General features: G+C 41.6%; 2 protein-coding genes across 6 annotated transcripts; one reads left to right on the plus strand and one right to left on the minus strand.

Moving 5' to 3' along the window:
- Nucleotides 1–104: 104 nt before the first annotated feature.
- rad54l2 (RAD54 like 2) lies at nucleotides 105–14223 on the plus strand. Of its 5 annotated transcripts, none has more exons than XM_084928592.1 (22): nucleotides 105–261; nucleotides 2383–2581; nucleotides 2724–3027; nucleotides 3116–3252; nucleotides 3349–3492; nucleotides 3590–3822; nucleotides 3944–4126; nucleotides 4270–4403; nucleotides 4478–4674; nucleotides 5101–5443; nucleotides 5551–5728; nucleotides 5866–6096; nucleotides 6206–6324; nucleotides 6577–6695; nucleotides 6975–7074; nucleotides 7177–7382; nucleotides 7783–7958; nucleotides 8650–8846; nucleotides 9161–9345; nucleotides 9434–9523; nucleotides 9606–9701; nucleotides 10714–14223. In XM_084928592.1, exons 2-22 carry the CDS (start codon nucleotides 2434–2436, stop codon nucleotides 11721–11723), a joined length of 4530 nt encoding a protein of 1509 aa, XP_084784718.1. In that variant the 5' UTR covers nucleotides 105–261; nucleotides 2383–2433; the 3' UTR covers nucleotides 11724–14223. The 5 variants fall into 5 exon arrangements, with proteins under 5 accessions (XP_084784718.1, XP_084784717.1, XP_084784719.1 ...); XM_084928591.1 differs by lacking the exon at nucleotides 105–261 and adding an exon at nucleotides 385–560; XM_084928593.1 differs by lacking the exon at nucleotides 105–261 and adding an exon at nucleotides 385–560 and having other exon boundaries at nucleotides 9609–9701.
- Nucleotides 14220–16762, minus strand: cyb561d2 (cytochrome b561 family, member D2). The gene is made up of 3 exons (XM_084928598.1): nucleotides 16398–16762; nucleotides 16277–16314; nucleotides 14220–16193 (listed from the first exon to the last, which is right to left on the minus strand). The coding sequence occupies exons 1-3, from the start codon at nucleotides 16528–16530 to the stop codon at nucleotides 15690–15692; spliced, it is 675 nt and encodes a 224-aa protein (XP_084784724.1). The 5' UTR covers nucleotides 16531–16762; the 3' UTR covers nucleotides 14220–15689.
- Nucleotides 16763–17468: the final 706 nt, after the last annotated feature.

Raw genomic sequence — 17468 nt, forward strand, 5'->3', positions numbered from 1 at the left:
CGAAAAATAGTCCGACTGGCAACTTCCTGAGAGAGCAACGACGAGCGGTCAACCAGGCATGGCGATAACGTCTAACATAACATAACCCATAAGAACTACACACAGAATTGTATAAATATCAGCGAGTTTGATGCTATGATTTAAACCATTAAACCTTCGGGGAAACAACCAGGTCCCTGATTATAATAGTAGCGACTATAAAACCGCGACGTTTGTCCAAAAGCAGCAGTAGAGGACCAAAATTTGGGGGGCATCTTTAATGTGAGTACAATAAACAGAACTATGGTCACATTAATAAGCTTACTGTAATGCGTAATATCCTAACCCAAAACTGCTAGTAAGAACGGATACCACAACCCCTGGGAAATCCGGCTAGTTAGTCGGAACGCAAGTTAGAGTAGTCTCTACGGGGACAGTATTTATGGTCACACTGGAAAAAATTGGAAATTAGCAACGTTTTATCAGTGCATTTACACAATTACCGTGCTTATTTGATTGAGTAATAGTTATATGCACTAACATACTGGCGTCTTAAACAGCACAGTGTCCGCTTATATAAGGTAAGCTCAAGTTTACGTTTAAATTACGCGTCTTAGTTAGCCGAGTGTGTTAGCTTTGCTCTAATATGAGTTAGCATTAGCTGCTGGGACGTTACACCTACACAGTATTAGATCGCTATCTCGCCCGAACAGAGCAGTCGGTTCTGCAAAAAAAGCCGCTGCTCTTCCAGCACAAGTCACAGATGGGTCTCAGCCCGTACCCCCTCTGCCGCTCATGGGCCGTGGAGGTTACCGCTGAACCTCAGGGGCTGAAAATGCGTTTGTTGTTGTGTAATTAGCTAGCACATTGGTCTGCTGACATAGCCGACAAACAGTAACATTTTCTGTGGATGCAGTAATGCAGCCCAACAATAAGCCGTCTGACGACAGGCGCTTGATGTTAATCTTTTAAAAAAAATGCATAACATCTTGCAGAGGTGGCTGCAAGCTGTCGCCATCCCGGGCTTAGAAGCCTTTTGGAAAGAGGGGGAGGGGGTTCGGGGTTTTTCTCCCGTGTGAATGAATACTCGTATTAATTTCATGGACCCGGAAGGTAATAAACAAGAAATACGAAAGCTGAAAACGAAGTATATGAGAACTGAACCTAATTTCTGTCCTCCAGACAGACTGTAAACGCTAAACTTGTGAAGTTCTCCGCTATCAGACATCAGGTCTGCAGCCTTGACTTCACCTAGTGAACACGTTTTTTGTTTTTGTTTTTTTGTTTTTTGCAGAACTTAATAACAGCTTCATTATCATTGAACATGTACCGCGCTGTCCTCTAATTGTTGACGATCATTGTACGATTGAGTCTTTTAAAAACGTTTAATGTAGTTATGGCTTTTGGATAAAAGACGCACAAAACAAAATCAAACCTTTGTTTTTTATGTCCTGAAACGTCTGGGCTGCAGTTCAAACTGAATGTGTCAACAACGGGATGGCTTTTTTGTGATGCTCTGGGTTTTTTTTGTTGTTTTTTTTAGTTGATGTTAAGTATAAACCTCTTTTAGAGAAGGGAGATGACCCTTTGGAGTGCTTTCCTCTCTACCGCTGTGCAGCTAACCACACACAGACACAGTATAATGAAATGTATAAAAGTATAATGCATAATGAAAGGACACAAGTTTTGGGGTGAGGCAAACTTATTGCAGGATTATTTAAAATAATTCAGATTTCTGTCTTAGATTTTGAAACAGTTGAATGTGTCCTTTTTATGGCCTATTTCTCCTTTGAATAGTGTTTATTGCTCTATCATTGCAAGATTATGAGATGGAGAGAGGAACAAATCCAGGTTAAGTAAAGAGGAACCACAACTCAATGGCAAATTTTTTTTACACTGTTTTAACAATATTTACTGTAAAAACATGTAAAGGTCTCTTTAAAATACATAGCTGCTCTTGGTTTGTAAATCTATGTCTCAAAGTGCACAGCACTGTGAAAAAGTACTTTCCATCTTTCTGATTTTGTTTTTTTGCCCCATTCTTCTTTGTAGAATTGTTTTAATTCAGCACAGTGGAGGGTTTTTGATCATAAACAGCCTGTTTAAGGTGATACCAAAGCATATCAGTCTGCTTTAAAATAGTTTTTCACACAGGGCAGGTAGGTTTGGGTAGCTTTCTTTCTTTAATAAAAGCATTTTGAATTTACTTTGGTTAATATATATATTTTTTTTAGATTATCTGAAACATGTATGCAAAAATCAGGAAGGGGATAAATACTTTTTCATGTCACTGTACATTCCACATGTTCTGGTTCCAACAATGCAGGGGATTTTTTTTTTCTTTTTTTGCTAACTTATCACCTTTGTTGTAATGTAAAGATTGGATGTGCCTCATTATTGCAGGGCTCCTGATGAAGGTGTGCAGGTAATACTTTGAGAGCCCCGTAAGACGCCATGTCTGAAGAGGCAATTTCAGAAAGTGACCTGGAGGCCAGCCTTAACAGTGAAGAGGAGTATTTAGAAAATGAGGAAGAGGAAGACAATGAAGACATGGAGGAAGATGAGGATGAAAATGATGGAGATGATGAAGACGACAGTGTTGGTATGTGACAAATTAACTTTGTGCTTTTACCTCTTAATATTCAGATTCATTTCAGGCATCAAATTAAGCAGTTTTGTTCTCTTAAGCCAAATAGCAAATATTAACTAGTATTCAACTTCATTACTGTCTGCTCCCTTGTTAGATCGACCTGCGAGTGCCCAGAGCCGGACAGAAACGGGTCAGGATGACAGGGACTCCACCTCAGCTACCTCCGGAGAGCCTTCTTCCGAGCCTCCATCTCAGCCTGCATCCCGCCCATCCTCCAGGGCCCCTTCCAGACCTGCCTCTCGTTCTCCAACAAGCCCAGAGAACTCGAGCAAGAGTGGGCTGCCTTCTAGCAAAACAAAGAAACAGAAAGCCTCTAAACTGAACAAATCCTCAAAGTCTCTGAAAGGTTCCAAACCTTCAAAGCCATCTAAGCCTGCACACATGAGGAAGAATATCAGGTACAATTATGTTTTCTATGATTTCCAGGTATATTTCCTAATAAATCTTTGCTTGTGTGTAACCAGAAAGTTTTCTCTGTGCTTATAGAAAGCTGCTGAAAGAGGATCAGCTAGAGGCTGGAACCAAGGCTGCTCAGCAGGAAGAGATGGAGAGGCGGAAACGTCTGGAGCAGCAGAGGAAGGACTTTCCTACACCAGCTCCAGCTGTCCCAGACTCTCAACTAGGTGACTTTCTAAGACTGAATTGTAAACAGTATTTCAGTTTGGCAGCTTTCATAATACTCAGTTTCTAAGTTTCCCATTCCCTTTCCATCTTTCCAGCAGTGGAGACTGCTTCAATTTTAGGAGAAGTGTCTCACTTAGTCCCTGGTCTCCTGGGCAAGCAGGATGTGATCTGTCTGGACAGCAGTGGTGAAGAAGATGAAAAAGCGGAGCCAACGTTGCCCGGACTTCCCATTAGAGATGGTGAGATTGATGATAGTTCTGTGCAGTTGTAATTTCTTATTTCCAAGTTAATTTAGATGATACTAACCCAGTGTTTACTTCACCAATGACTGCACAGATGTAATTGAGCTCAGTTCTGGGGACGAAGACGCCCTGCAGATAAGCAGTGAGTCGGCTGATGAAGATCCTGATGGTGCCCATGGGACAGAGGAGAGCAGTGGAGCACACATCAACGATGATCTGAACCTGCCTGATGTTCAAGGTCGAGTGCTGGTTAATATCAATCACCCTGCAGAGGAGAAAGACATTTTCCTCGCCCCACAGCTGGCGAGGGCTGTCAAACCTCATCAGGTATAGCTGCCATCTCATACAGCTCATATGCTTGCAGAGCATAAATCTTTGGTAACATTAAAAAAAAAATCATAGTCCAGCTTGTTTTATTGCTTAACCTTTTCTTTTCTTCATCTCTAAGATTGGGGGAATCCGGTTTCTCTATGATAACCTCATTGAGTCTCTGGAGCGCTATAATACCAGCAGTGGCTTTGGCTGCATCCTTGCTCACAGCATGGGGCTGGGCAAAACATTGCAAGTCATTTCCTTTATTGACATCCTGCTGAGGAACACTGAGGCCCACACTGTGCTTGCTATTGTCCCTGTGAGTAATCGGTGTATACAGGGTTTTAAAAAAAAAAAAAAAAAAAAAAAGTAGTTATGTAAGTTGCACATTAATGTTTCCTGAAATAACAGTTATGTTAGGATTAAAGTAACATTCCACATTTTTTGTTTCCTTCATACAAGGTGAACACACTTCAGAACTGGCTAACAGAGTTTAATCTCTGGCTCCCACCTCAAGAAGCCCTCCCCCCTGACACCGACCCCACATTCGTCACTGGCCGCACATTCAAAGTTCACATTCTCAATGATGAGCACAAGTATGTAACTTGGTGATTTGTGTGCACTGTGAAATATTTGAGCTGTTTAATCATGTTGACTATGTGACCTGCAGAACAACGCTGGCCAGGGCCAAGGTTGTGGAGGAGTGGTCTAGAGATGGAGGTGTGTTGCTCATGGGTTATGAAATGTACCGGCTGCTGTCCATGAAGAAGAGCTTTGTGATGGGCAAGAAGAGGAAATCAAAGAAGCCTGCCGGACCAATCATCATTGACCTGGATGAAGAAGACAGACAGCAAGAGCTCATGAAAAGTAAGTACAAGTATAAGGAGCCGTTTGAAACTATACAAACATCTATGTAGATGTTCCTTGTCACTCTAACACTGTTTGAGTCACTGAATTGGACCTTATGACCATGATCTGTTAATTGTACCTGCGGCTATACAAGGAGTCATATTGTACTACTTTATGTTACTTAGCACAAGTTCTCAGGTATCTGTGACTGTGCACAGCACCCATACAGTGAGTGAACGTGCCTTTCTACCCATGCTTGTTAACATTAGCTGATAACTTAGCACTCCCTCATCTTATCTAAATAAGTCACTTAAAGCTCAGAAAAAACTTATGGCAGCAGCGATAAAGCTAAAGCCGAGACTTCTAAACGAGCCAGTGACATGCTTCCATCTTTTGTATGCAGTTTACACTTTCATCTGTTTAATTTTCATCCTTTTTCTTCAGGTATTGAGAAGGCCATAGCACGGCCCGGCCCAGACGTAGTGATCTGTGATGAGGGCCATCGCATTAAGAACTACCACGCCAGCACATCCCAAGCCCTAAAGAACATCCGGTCCAGACGCAGGGTAGTTCTGACAGGTTACCCCCTGCAGAACAACCTTATCGAATACTGGTGCATGGTGGACTTTGTCAGACCTGACTTTTTAGGCACACGCCAGGAGTTCAGCAACATGTTTGAGCGTCCAATCCTAAATGGTCAGTGTGTGGACAGCACTCCTCAAGATGTTCGCTTGATGCGCTACCGTAGTCACGTGTTGCATAGCCTGTTGGAGGGCTTTGTCCAGCGGTAAGCTTTCAGTCAGGCTCAGAAATTGAACATTGTGAAAACGAAGCATACTAATATGGAAGTTGCTTACCTCACTACGTTCACGGGAGTGCTTTTTTTGTTTGCAGACGAGGTCACGATGTGTTGCGAGACCAGCTTCCCACGAAGGAGGAGCATGTGATCCTGGTACGGCTCTCCCCCATTCAGAGGGCACTCTACACAGAGTTTATGAAACGCTTTCGAGAAGCAGGGAACACAGGCTGGCTCGGCCTCAATCCACTCAAAGCTTTCTGTGTTTGCTGCAAGGTAAGACTATGGATTTTTTTTTTTTTTACCCTGTTTACATTGGGGAACTTTTTTTTTTTTTTTTTTTTTTCTTTCTTCTTCATCTTATCTGAGTTGCTAAGTCCCGTGTCGTCATCATCATCATCTTCTCCATCTAGATCTGGAATCATCCAGACGTCCTCTATGAAGCCCTGCAGAAAGAGAATCAGGCCAACGAGCAGGACCTGGACCTCGATGACATCACTTCAGCTAGCAACCCTCGCTGCCCTGCACCCGGTGCTGGCCTCAAATCCAAAGTAGCAGACTCAAGCAACAGTAAAGTCAACAGCACTCTGCCACCACTCAATTCCTCTCAGGACAGAGCCAATCAAGTCATCACATATGAATGGGTATGTCACGAACATAGAGCTTGGCTTGACATTTTTAGTGTCACTGTTTAACAAACACACAGTTTAAAATATGCCAGCAGCATGCCTAAAGGTTTGTTCTATACTTTAGGCAAAGGACATAATGTCCAACTATCAGACAGGAGTTCTGGAGAACTCTGCCAAGATGGTTCTGCTCTTCCATTTGATTGATGAGAGTGTGAGGAGAAGAGACAAGATTTTGGTCTTTAGGTAAGTCCTCTGCCCCATGCACAGGGCATTAAAGACAAATCCACCAATAAGAAGCTTATAGAAGACACTGACTGCAGTTTTGCCTAATTAACCTCATTTTTCTAGGTTTTCTGCATCTTTTCAGGTTACTTTAACAATTATCCCACATTCTGAACTTTGTTGAAAACAAACCAATTACTAGTCATAGCCATAAAAGTAAGCACACTTACTTTGCTTAGCCCTTACAATCTGTTTTTGCTGTATTTCCATTAGCCAAAGCTTGTCCACCTTGACGGTCATTGAAGACTTCTTATCAAAGAGACCCATGCCGCAGGGCATTGCCTCCACTGATGGCCAGAGCCAGAACTGGGTTCGCAACCTCAATTACTACAGTGAGTCATCCAATCTGCGCCCTCTGCAGAAAATGCGCTCTTCAACACTGAAACCTCAAAGTTGTGATTGCCTTTATTGATTTGGTGTCCCTGGCTGCAGTTTCTATAGTATTGGATTCCTCCACTCATTATATTCTTTTGTGGAGAAGACAATGTATTCTATAGGAATTTGATGAAAATGTTCCTAAACTCAGTATCTCTTCTTCACTTCACAAGTTAAAGTGTGTTCAGGTGTTTCACTGTAAAGAGATGCTATACCCCTGCTTTGTGTGTCTGCAGGACTGGATGGAAGTACATCTGCCTCAGAAAGGGAGCGGCTTATTAATCAGTTTAATGATCCAGAAAACAGCTCAACACGGGTCTTCCTGCTTTCTACCAGGTATAAATCTCTGCATTCGCTTAATTTTTTTCTCTCTCACCTTTTCTCATTAATTATTTATTTAACATTTATTTGTTATTCTTTTTTTTTTGTGTATTTCAGAGCGGGCTGTTTGGGGGTAAATTTGATTGGAGCAAATCGCGTCGTCGTGTTTGATGCATCGTGGAACCCCTGTCATGATGCCCAGGCTGTGTGTAGGGTTTACCGATATGGTCAGAGAAAGCCCTGCCACATTTACCGCCTCGTCTGTGACTTTACCTTGGAGAAAAAGATCTACGACAGACAAGTCTCCAAACAGGGCATGTCGGGTAAGGGATTTCTTAATCTGAACAAGAGCTGTTAATCGTTACAGTGGACAGGTACTTCACTTGAGCCCTTATAAAAGCTCTGGTCTTGCCCCAGTTACACAGACCTAGAGACCAAGTAGCAACCATATACTGAAATGTGTGTTCCCTGACTGGTTGGAGTGTGCTTGTTGGTACTTGGTGTGAAATTGATTCCCAAAGCCAGAGTTACACAGGCCTAGAGACTGAGCAGTGATCTAGTGATAGCAACGGGTTACTGGCAGTTGCTACCAAGGCACTGGTTGCAACAAGGTATATGGTGCTGCACCAAAAATTTTCTTGCCATTGCTTTGCTTTGTTGCTTTGTTACTAACATCGACTGGTATTTCTCAAATGCTGAAACTTTGTTTCTGTGTCTTTAAAGACCGTGTGGTTGATGACCTGAACCCAGTGCTTAACTTTACTCGTAAGGAGGTGGAGTCGCTGCTGCACTTCGTTGAGGAGGAGCCTGAAGCTGAGAAAATCCTTCTAGAATCCCTGGCAGTATATGAGCCAGTGATATCTCAAGCTTGTCAGCTTTATCCACGTCTCATCTCCAAGGTACTGTTGCAATAAAGTTGTTACTTATATTCCACAGACTCAAAAGAACCTCCTATTTCAAAGTACGGTAGGAGGTGTAGTTAGTGGAATGTTGTGCTATGATATATTAAAAGATAACTGTCAAATTTTCAGATTTTGCTATTGCTTAAGTAAGAATATTAAAAAAAAAAAAAAAGAAAAGGGGGGAAAAAAAGCAGTGGTTCTTTTTCTTATAAGCTGACTCTAAGTCCAATAAAAGCTCCCAACAAGAATTAGTTGCCAGCCAGCTCTCCTGCTGAGTTACAGCTGAACCACCGAAGAGCAAAGTCTTAACTGTGCGGTGAATGAGTAAGCAAACGAAAAATCCATCCATCCATTCATTTTCTTAACTGCTTTACCAGTTCAGTGTCATATGGGGTCTGAAACCCTATCCCAGCTGTCATAGGACGAGAGACAAGGTACACCCAGTTTATCGCTGGGCAAACACAAGTTGGGATAGACAACCATTCATGATCACATTCACACTTATGGCCAATTTAGATCACTAGTTGACCTAATAACTCCTGATACTGTGTAAGGAGGCCATTTTTAAAAAACATGGTACTCGGAGAGTCCTTTTTGACTGTCGAGCGTGTGTGGCGTGTGAGAGAGCTGCCTCTTCATGAAATGCGGCATCGCTGATATTTGATTCAGTTTCAATTAATTTCAACAGCTACCTTTCCACCACGAGTCTCTGCTGGTGGACCGGAAAGAGTCGAAACTGACCAAAGCAGAGAAGAGAGCTGCTAAGAAGAGCTACGAGGATGAGAAACGAGCCTCTGTACCTTATTCCCGTCCATCATATGCCCCCTATTACCCAACCAGTGACTATCCACTCACAAACATACCAGCATTTACCCAGCGTGGATGGTGAGTGCAAGTCTACAGTGTTTTGTTTTGCATTCATTGAATGTTAGTTTTTGATTTTCTTTTGAAGTCATTACTACACTAAGTATCTTGCATAATATAATTAAAAAATCACTCCAGGTTCGGCAAAGTCTGAAAAAAATGGTAGCTTTGATTGCTTCTTTTTTTTTTTTTTAATTCTACCTGCGTTCCTCATCTTTTTCTAATGAATTTCCAAACTACAACTAGAGAGAGAGAGAGTGTGTGTGTGTGTGTGTATTCGTGTTTGTGTGTTCATGTTCGAGTTCATCTAATAAGTTCAGCCTTCATATTTGCAGGCGTCCCATGACACGGCCAGATGACAAGCCCGTGGCAAGTGTCAGGCCAATTCAGTCAACACCAATACCCATGATGCCTCGCCAGGTCGGCATGGGCATGGTTGGCTCCGGCTCTTCCGGCAGTCTTCCTGTCAACTTTCTCCAGAAAGCCGGTGTTTACGTGCAGAGGATTGTCACCACAACAGGTTATTATGATGTTTTTAATGTTTAAATCACAATAAATAAATAAATAAATGATCAGATATTACATCCGCCATTTGTCTGGATTCACAGATATAGTGATCCCAGGAGCCAACAGCTCAACAGATGTTCAAGCTCGAATCAGCGCAGGAGAGAGCATCCATGTTATCAGAGGATCTAAAGGTTGGTTCAGTGCTGTGTTAAGAACTCTGTGCATACAAACACTCATTTAAACGTCTCTCTTCACTTACTCTTTTCTGCAAAGCAGGTACCTACATCAGAACAAACGATGGACGAATATTTGCCATTCGATCTGGAAAGATCAGTCGACCTGTAGCCGGGGGTTCTGCTGCTTCAAGAGGTAGGGGTTTTCCTCTTTTGAATATATATATTCAGATGTTTTGTCTCATTCATAAGACACAAGTGCTTCTTATCTGATTAATCAGTAGAACACTTGATTTCTAAAATAATCGATAGCTGCAGTCTTACACTTAATCAAATTTAGATATTTCTCTTCTGGTCTGTAATGCTTTTTATCCGTCCAAGTTGGGTACATCAGACACAAGGCCCAGGGAACAAGGCCAGAATTGACCTGGCAGGGACTCCAGTCTGGCCCACCTGATGTCATTGGAGCATCTAAAGGAGGGCATAAATATAGGACTTTTAACAGTATTGTTATATAGCTTTTCCTACTGATAAAGACCTCCCCCATGGCTATTCATGGTCTCCTGAGAACCGAGGAAACGACTAACTTTCAGTTGGCTGGTTCTCAGAAGGATAGTACACCAAAGTAATTGAGTAATAAATGAATAAATAATTTTAGATGACAGTGAAAAACTGGAACTTTTCTATCTACAATAGAAAATGTAGTTTTGTTTTGCTTTGTTGTTTTTTACAAAGTGTAGTTAATGTGCAGTTAAACTTCCTTAGTCTGATGGAAAGGGGAGTTTCTTTGGTCTGGCCCACTTAATATCAAAGTGGGTTGTATGTGGCCCTCAATGTAAAACAAGTTTGACATCCCTGATCCAAGTCATTTAGGTAAGACGGAGAGTATGTAGGACCTACTTTCTTTTTCAGATGTATGTCTTTGATTCTTTGAGGACCACAACATTTCATCTTGTTCCATTATATTTAAGAGAAGTTGGACAAACTGGGGAACTGTAGAAAAAAAAGTTGAATTTGATTTGAGGGTGAACTGTCCCTTTAATCAGTGATCACATTTGTGCAATGCACTACATCAAGTTTTTAACAAGATTTTCAACTTATAATTTTGTCATTTTCTTTTCAGGATTGACCTTTCAAACTTAAATTCCCCAAAGACGGGAACTCTGTATAAGACTCCTGACATGTCTGCATTTCTGTCTTCTCTACAGACACCCAGGGTTCGGGGATCCGACCAGTCAGTAATGGCTGTTCTTCCCCTGTGGATCAAAACCAACGTTCCCCCAACGGTGAGCAGCGACCCTCTTCTCCCTTAGGCACGGAGATCCTCAGAGAGCTCAGCCATTACACCTCATCCACAAGCGACGCTGCTGCTGCTGGAGCAGGGAACGATTTGGCGTCGCCGTCAGACATGTCATCTGTGCCGTCGGGAGATGGAAATGCTTCACAAAACTATCAGGCCCGTGATCTCAGTAGGCTCGGTGACGACCTTCTGAGTTCATCTTTAGAGATGCGAGGCACCAAACGCAAGAGTACTGAAAGTCAGGGAAATGCACAAATGGGAGACAAATGTACTTCTGCTGCAGCTCATTTCCCTGCGCTTTCAGGTGGGCTCAGTTTTCCTCCAGTGGGTCTGAACTCTTCATCCCTACTTGGGAACCTTGGTCACATGAGTCACCCACTTCTAATGGCTGGTAGTGGTGGATCATCATTCCTACAAACACCAGGACAAACACTGGCTGACCTACAGACCATATTTCCCTCTGCAGGCACAGACCTACTGAGACAACCTGCCACAGGGAACGGGCACCTTCCCACCCCCTCCTCTTCCTCTCTGTCCACTATTTTCTCCTCTGCCTCTACGACCATTCCTATGTCATCTACATCCTCAGCAACAACTTCTTCCTCCCTACCATCTGGTTCTCTGCCTCGGTACTTGATGAACCCCAACATGGCTGGCCTGCTTTCACCAAGGTTCCCCCTCACCTTCAGTCAGCCATTGCTCTCTGAGCCGAGGTTGTTCTCCACGCCTCTTCTCTCAGGGTCAGGGGGGTTTTCTGCACCCAACTCCAGCTCGGCTACATCTAGCTTCCTGTCCCACTTCAACAATCCCACTTCCAGCCTGTTGGGGGCAGCTCTGACCCAACCAGACAGACATCAAAGTACAGAGAATGGCGGTGACAGTTCAGATGATGATGTTATTGAGGTGACAGGACAGTAAGTCAGGAGTCTCAGAAAGTGCTGGCAAGGCAGTTACACACATACACACCTGTTTAACCTAAAGTGCATTAGGAATGGGAATATTTAAATCTTTTATGCAACTAAATCAACGAAATTCTGTTGTACCCCCCAAAGTTGCGTGCTATTTTCTGAATTTGCTCTCAGAATGCAAATGAAGAGAAAAAAGTGCAACTTGATTAGATTGAAATGCATAAATAATAAAACTTCTCAGGAAGGATTTATGTTAATCCTGAACCTCTTAAATAGAATGAAGTTACCTGCTTTGACTTTATTTGGCAGTGTTTCACTTATGACCGAGCAAACAGTTCCACTGTTCACTCGGTCATAAGTGAAACACATCTGAATTCCCATTTCTAATGATGTCATTAAATGTCACACATCAGGACGTTCACAAACAGCTCATACCTTATTGACTTTCCAGAGTCAAGAGTTACAAAATCCTCATGCTGACTGTCCCAAGTTGTTGAGCTGGAGCAGCAGAGCAGTGGGAACAGACCTTTGTCATACGGGGACCAGCCGAATCTTTCAGGGAGGCAAAACAGCCTCTTTGTGCTACGTTTTAAAGCGAGGCTACGCGTGCAGTTTTCTTTCCTCTGACTTTAAATGAAAGTGATTTGAAACTTTTTTTTTTTTCATGGCCAGTTTCTTATTAAAAAGTGTAACAAAACTGGAACGCTACATGCCACAATAATGAGTAACACACAGTAGCTAATGGGTGGAGGGGATTGTGAAAATCCTCAATATATTGAGAGATGATCCTTCAAGGCTCACCTTTAACAACAGGAATTTTAGGCTTTCAAGCATATTTTAGTCTTTAGCAGTTTGATAGACATTGTAGCTCCCCTGTTAAAGGATATGTGTGATACTATAATTGAACATGTTGATACTTTGTAAATAAACAGTCATTATCATTGTTTATATTGCAAGTCAATACTGTGCAGTGTGTAGATTTTGGTCGTAAGGAAATGGTTTATTAACACGGTGACAGTCATCATGATAAACCCACCCTGAGGATGCTGGGGAAGCAAATTTCTGTTTAACTTTGTATTTTTTTTCCCTTAAAATTAAAATGAATGTACTATCATGCTAGCCTTTGATAACACAGGGTTAGGGACATGGATTTGGACTGTGTTCTTTAATTTTTAGCCTTAAATAGACACAAAGGGGTCTTCAGTCTTAGCATTTATCTTATTTTTTACAAATCCGTCCTACTGACATTTAGACCCTCGGCGCAAAACTCAAAATACAAATTTAAGGTAGATTTTGACTGAAAGCCAAAGGGAGCTCAAACCAAGGTTTAATGTTGCTAGCTTATTCGCAGAAGCCTGTCATTTCTCCTCCATTGCAGTTCTTACTGAAGTGTCCCCACCATTTAGTTCATGACTACACAGTGAGCTTACACTCAACATGTAATCTCAGCTGCAGTAACTGTATTAGGGTTTTTCTTTCTGAGAACAAACGTTACCTGAGCTATAGAAACCATTGCATTCATGCAGCCTGAGAGCATCAAAATGTCGCTAATGTAGCCACCAACCATCAAACTAGATGTAACTACCCTTTCGGTACAACCGCCTGTGACTGTGGCAGAACCGGGTCAGGTGATATGGTGGCCTTACAAAACTGACAGTGCCATAATGTGGTAGCTCTTCACCTCAGTGCAGTGCAGTGTAAGTAGCTTCTGTCAGTAGTGTCAGTCAGTGTAGATATGCAGTGCTTTAGGGAGTTTGGGTCTTCACTGTTCTCCGTAGCCTTGTGTTTCTGTGTTATCATGTCACCTTGAGCTAATTAGTTTTAGGAAAGTCGCTTTCCTCTGTTGGTAAACTAGGCTAGATGCAGTGCTTATTAGCCTTTAGAGACACTGGATAACCTGAGACAACAGATCATTCCCTGTTGAGTTACGTTATTCGTATGCGTTTTATTCTGGGGATCTTCTCTCTCCCCTGTTGAGTACTGTTCTTTTTTTATTTGCTGCAGGCTTCCTCTGTCAGCTTGGATACTTTTTTTTTCTCCCCCTCCAGTTTTTCTTGAACACATCTTGGGAACTTGTGGTTTGGTTTGTTTCCAATTTGAAGGTAAAGCTAGCACTTTGTAAAAGGACCATATCCGCTTGTGAGCTGTACAAGGTACAAAATAACGACCCCGTGTCTTTGTTACGTCTTCTCGATCAGTTGGAAATGCTTTACATCTTTTGTTCTTTGGAATATTTCATTCATTTACAAAAAAAACAAAAAAACAATCTTTGGTGTTCACCTGGCAGTCGTGTCCCTCATTACACTCTAAATATCTGAAATGTATTTATTTATGATGGAAAATGTTGTTTTTGTAATTACATTTTTTAACTCTTTTTTTTTTTTTCCCGATTTGTCCCATTAATGGCTGATCCAGTAAGATTTTCATACATGCAGCCTAAACCGAAGCAAAATATGACTGTGTTATCAATGTTATTTTAACAATAAAACACTCTTCTATCGCAGTGTCAATCATACACAAATACATTTATTTTAAAAGCCATGTTGTATCCAAACGTGACAGTACAAATAATCAGAAATGACAGGATCATCAGTAACCTGAGAAGAGGTCAACGTTATTTCAATGTCAGGTCAATATACAGTATATTATGGGCTTTTAACCCCCCCCCCCCCCCCCAAAAAAAAAAAAAAATCCTAACCCATTCGATTTAAGTCCTTTTTTTAAATGCTGTTTGTTCAGTCGTCAGCAAGACTGAGCGAAACTGAATTCTGTTAGCCTTGGCGAGGTGGAGCATGGATAAAGGAAGATCCTATTACATTTTTGTGTAAATCCTGATGGTTTTTTTTCCTTAAAATTATAAGACAGGACATTGGCCTGGGCAGAGGAAATTCTCTCTTTCGTATCTTTAAATCAGATGGCGCTCAAGTCACATGTCAAGCAAGAGACTAAAGCAGCAGTTAGCAGCTCTAATTACAGCCTGACTGATTTATCGGCTAACCAGTATTATTGTCCAATATTAGGTATTTGCTTATCTATAAATGAATGAAAACTTTAAAATTTTAAAAGACGGAGAAACACCCTTCAACTATATTGAGAGTGCTGATTTTGCAGGCACCCTGCACCTTCCATGTTTGGAACACCACAAACACCAGTTGATCCGAAGAGAGCATAAACAAGTAAATAAATGGTGTGTGTATATATTCATACATGTATATACACACATTATATCATTCTTTAAAATCCCTTATTGAATAAGTACTTGCTCCAACATTCCACCCTTTGCAAGCATGAGATCTATGTTTGTTGGTTTAAAACTGCAACATTTTCTACTTAACACAAAAACTTTGATCATTAAGTTAAAGCTAACATGAAGTAGCAGAAACTAAACAAACAAGCCAGACAGCAGCTTTGGTAGCATCTACCCCAAAATTAGAGGCCAACAGGTGTCAGGTTTTTGTTTTTTTTAAAAGAACAATACAAATGCTGATAGTTGATATAAAAATCTAATATCCAATAAATGTGCCAATATTTTATTTTCTTTCAACATTTAACGTTGATGTGTAGTTATTTATTTACTCGCTTACACTCTTCTCGACACTCAAAATATAAAGGCTGCTTCCTCTGTCTCATCTTTAATTCTCATTTACTTGCTATTACAAATGCTGATAGTATTAAGATCAGCAAATAGCTGATATTTGTTGATAACCCAAAATCCAAGAAAGACTACATAAGACATGACCTCAGTGTCTACAATTGCAGCTCTGGTTCCATGCGTATTGAAAAAGGATTTCATAAATCACACATAGTGCCTTTTCTTCTTCAAAAACAAACAAACAAAAAAACATCAGGGAGGCTCATAGCAGCAAAAACCAGCACCTTTTGCCCTCCATGTAAATCACTTTAAAAAAAACAAACATCCAACTCAAATAAGTTTAATCTGTGAGGCTAGCTCATCTTAAGTTCTTTTACATCCTCATCAGGACTGGAACCGTTTTTTAGCCATGTAAGATCTGGAGACTTGGTTCATTATGACCAAGGCACTGAGCACCAGGCAGAGTGCTGACAGGTACCAGGTGTATTCTCTGACAGCTCCAGCGAACCACACAGAGCAGAGGCCCAGGAGCATGCTGGCACTGCCAAGCAGGTAGGTGATGAGTCCAGACGCCGCGTGGTAGCGCTTGAGTTTGGCGAGGGACCAGCCTTTGGCTAGAGAAGGATAACTGAGAGGCATTGCTGCCAAGGACTGCGCAATGACCACACACACTGTCAGCAGGCCCATCAGACCGTGCCACGAGGTGAAGTGGGGTTTACCACTCAGGTGTTTGTTATAGAAGATGGCAGCAAAGCCCAGGACTGCACAAGAAGCACAGAGGCCCTGCAGGAGCCGGTGAACACCACCTTTGGTTTTGTGTGAAAAACTTTTGATAGGAGAGCCCTCAGGTGAGAAGAGGAGTATAGCTTCTGTCATGAAGAAGGAGAACTGGAGGAAAAGGACATTACCTGAGTCGTTGGCAAATTTGATCAATTAAAGAATCTAAGAACATTTTAACTGTTTAAACTTACAGCTAGGGTCATCAAGAAAGGATGCCAAGAAAACCAACCTAAAACAAAACAGGAAATCAAATTAAATGCGATGCAATGACGGGCACTGCTGTAGAAATGTGTGATTACTTAAGGCACTCACTTGTACCAGGTCGAGAGAGAACTGAGATGAAGACAGCGAAGCCAAAGCAGATGAGGTGGGTCAACACAACAGACGCTGTTCTAGTAAAGCCATAAAGCCGAGGCTCTGATTCAGGCTCTTTCTTGTGAACCATGTCTTTAAAATTCACTCAATCGCCACAATGTGACCGACGTGAACTCGCCGTTGGTTGACTCAATGAGAAGCGGAAGTGACGATAGGCCAGAAGTCTTTGCGTTATCTTCTTTTGCTGCTCTACTGTTTTATTTAACAACCCGGCACAAACAAAAGCCTACATTAGTAATTTATTAACATGTCCCTTGTCGTTACGTCAACACACGTCAAGCTTTGGTGTTTTCCGCCGGCGAGGATAAGACTTCCGGTTAGGTTTTTCCAAAATAAAGTACGCTGGAGCACATCCACACAAACGTTCATCCGGAGGCTCAGTAACATGTCAGCTGATTTACCTGAATTTGAAAGCCCCACATTGTCAAATAATACAATAAAGATTTTCGTTATTAACATCTGGTCCGACTGTGTCAAATTTGACACGGTTCTTCTACTACTATTATTTCTTCTTCTTCTTCTGCTTCTTCTTTTTCTTTTATTTTAGCTGCTCCCTTTATGGGTCAGAATCAGATTTATTGTCACATCAGAGATTAACAAAAGTAAAAAGTGGGTGAAAAACTTTTTGTTTCAGAACAGATCAGCAGAAACACAGTGAGACACCACATTTTATATATGCTCAAATGCATTAGTAAAAGAGCATATGTCTGACATCAAAATAGCAATAAAAATAAAAGTAAATTAACAGGTCGTAATTTATTCAGCAACCTGACAGCAGTTGGAAAATAGCTCTTTTGCATCCTGGTCGTGTGCCTGAGGATGCATTTATGATGTTTCCACATGATGATGATCCACTGTCGTTGACTTTTCCTTCTCACAGCTTCATATCAAGCACATGCCCAAACCAGCTTCACTAACTCAACCTGAGCTGGTTTCACTACCATTTTGTAAGGGTCCCCTTTCATTCTTGCTGCCTGTCCATCTGTCACAGATCATCCCTGATACTCA

This window comes from Perissodus microlepis, chromosome 5, assembly GCF_051167445.1.
Source record: "Perissodus microlepis isolate ML-2025 ecotype Zambia chromosome 5, ASM5116744v1, whole genome shotgun sequence".
Taxonomy (NCBI): domain Eukaryota; kingdom Metazoa; phylum Chordata; class Actinopteri; order Cichliformes; family Cichlidae; genus Perissodus; species Perissodus microlepis.

Bases quoted from the DNA above. Each gene is read 5' to 3' on its own strand.
- cyb561d2 (XM_084928598.1), bottom strand. From the start codon at position 16,530: ATGGTTCACAAGAAAGAGCCTGAATCAGAGCCTCGGCTTTATGGCTTT. The intron at 16,315-16,397 runs GTGAGTGCCTTA...GTTTTGTTTTAG, and splicing joins TCTCTCTCGACCTGGTACAA to GTTGGTTTTCTTGGCATCCT. The intron at 16,194-16,276 runs GTAAGTTTAAAC...CTTTTCCTCCAG, and splicing joins CTTTCTTGATGACCCTAGCT to TTCTCCTTCTTCATGACAGA.
- rad54l2 (XM_084928592.1), top strand. From the start codon at position 2,434: ATGTCTGAAGAGGCAATTTCAGAAAGTGACCTGGAGGCCAGCCTTAAC. The intron at 4,404-4,477 runs GTATGTAACTTG...TGTGACCTGCAG, and splicing joins ATTCTCAATGATGAGCACAA to AACAACGCTGGCCAGGGCCA. The intron at 9,346-9,433 runs GTTATTATGATG...CTGGATTCACAG, and splicing joins GAGGATTGTCACCACAACAG to ATATAGTGATCCCAGGAGCC.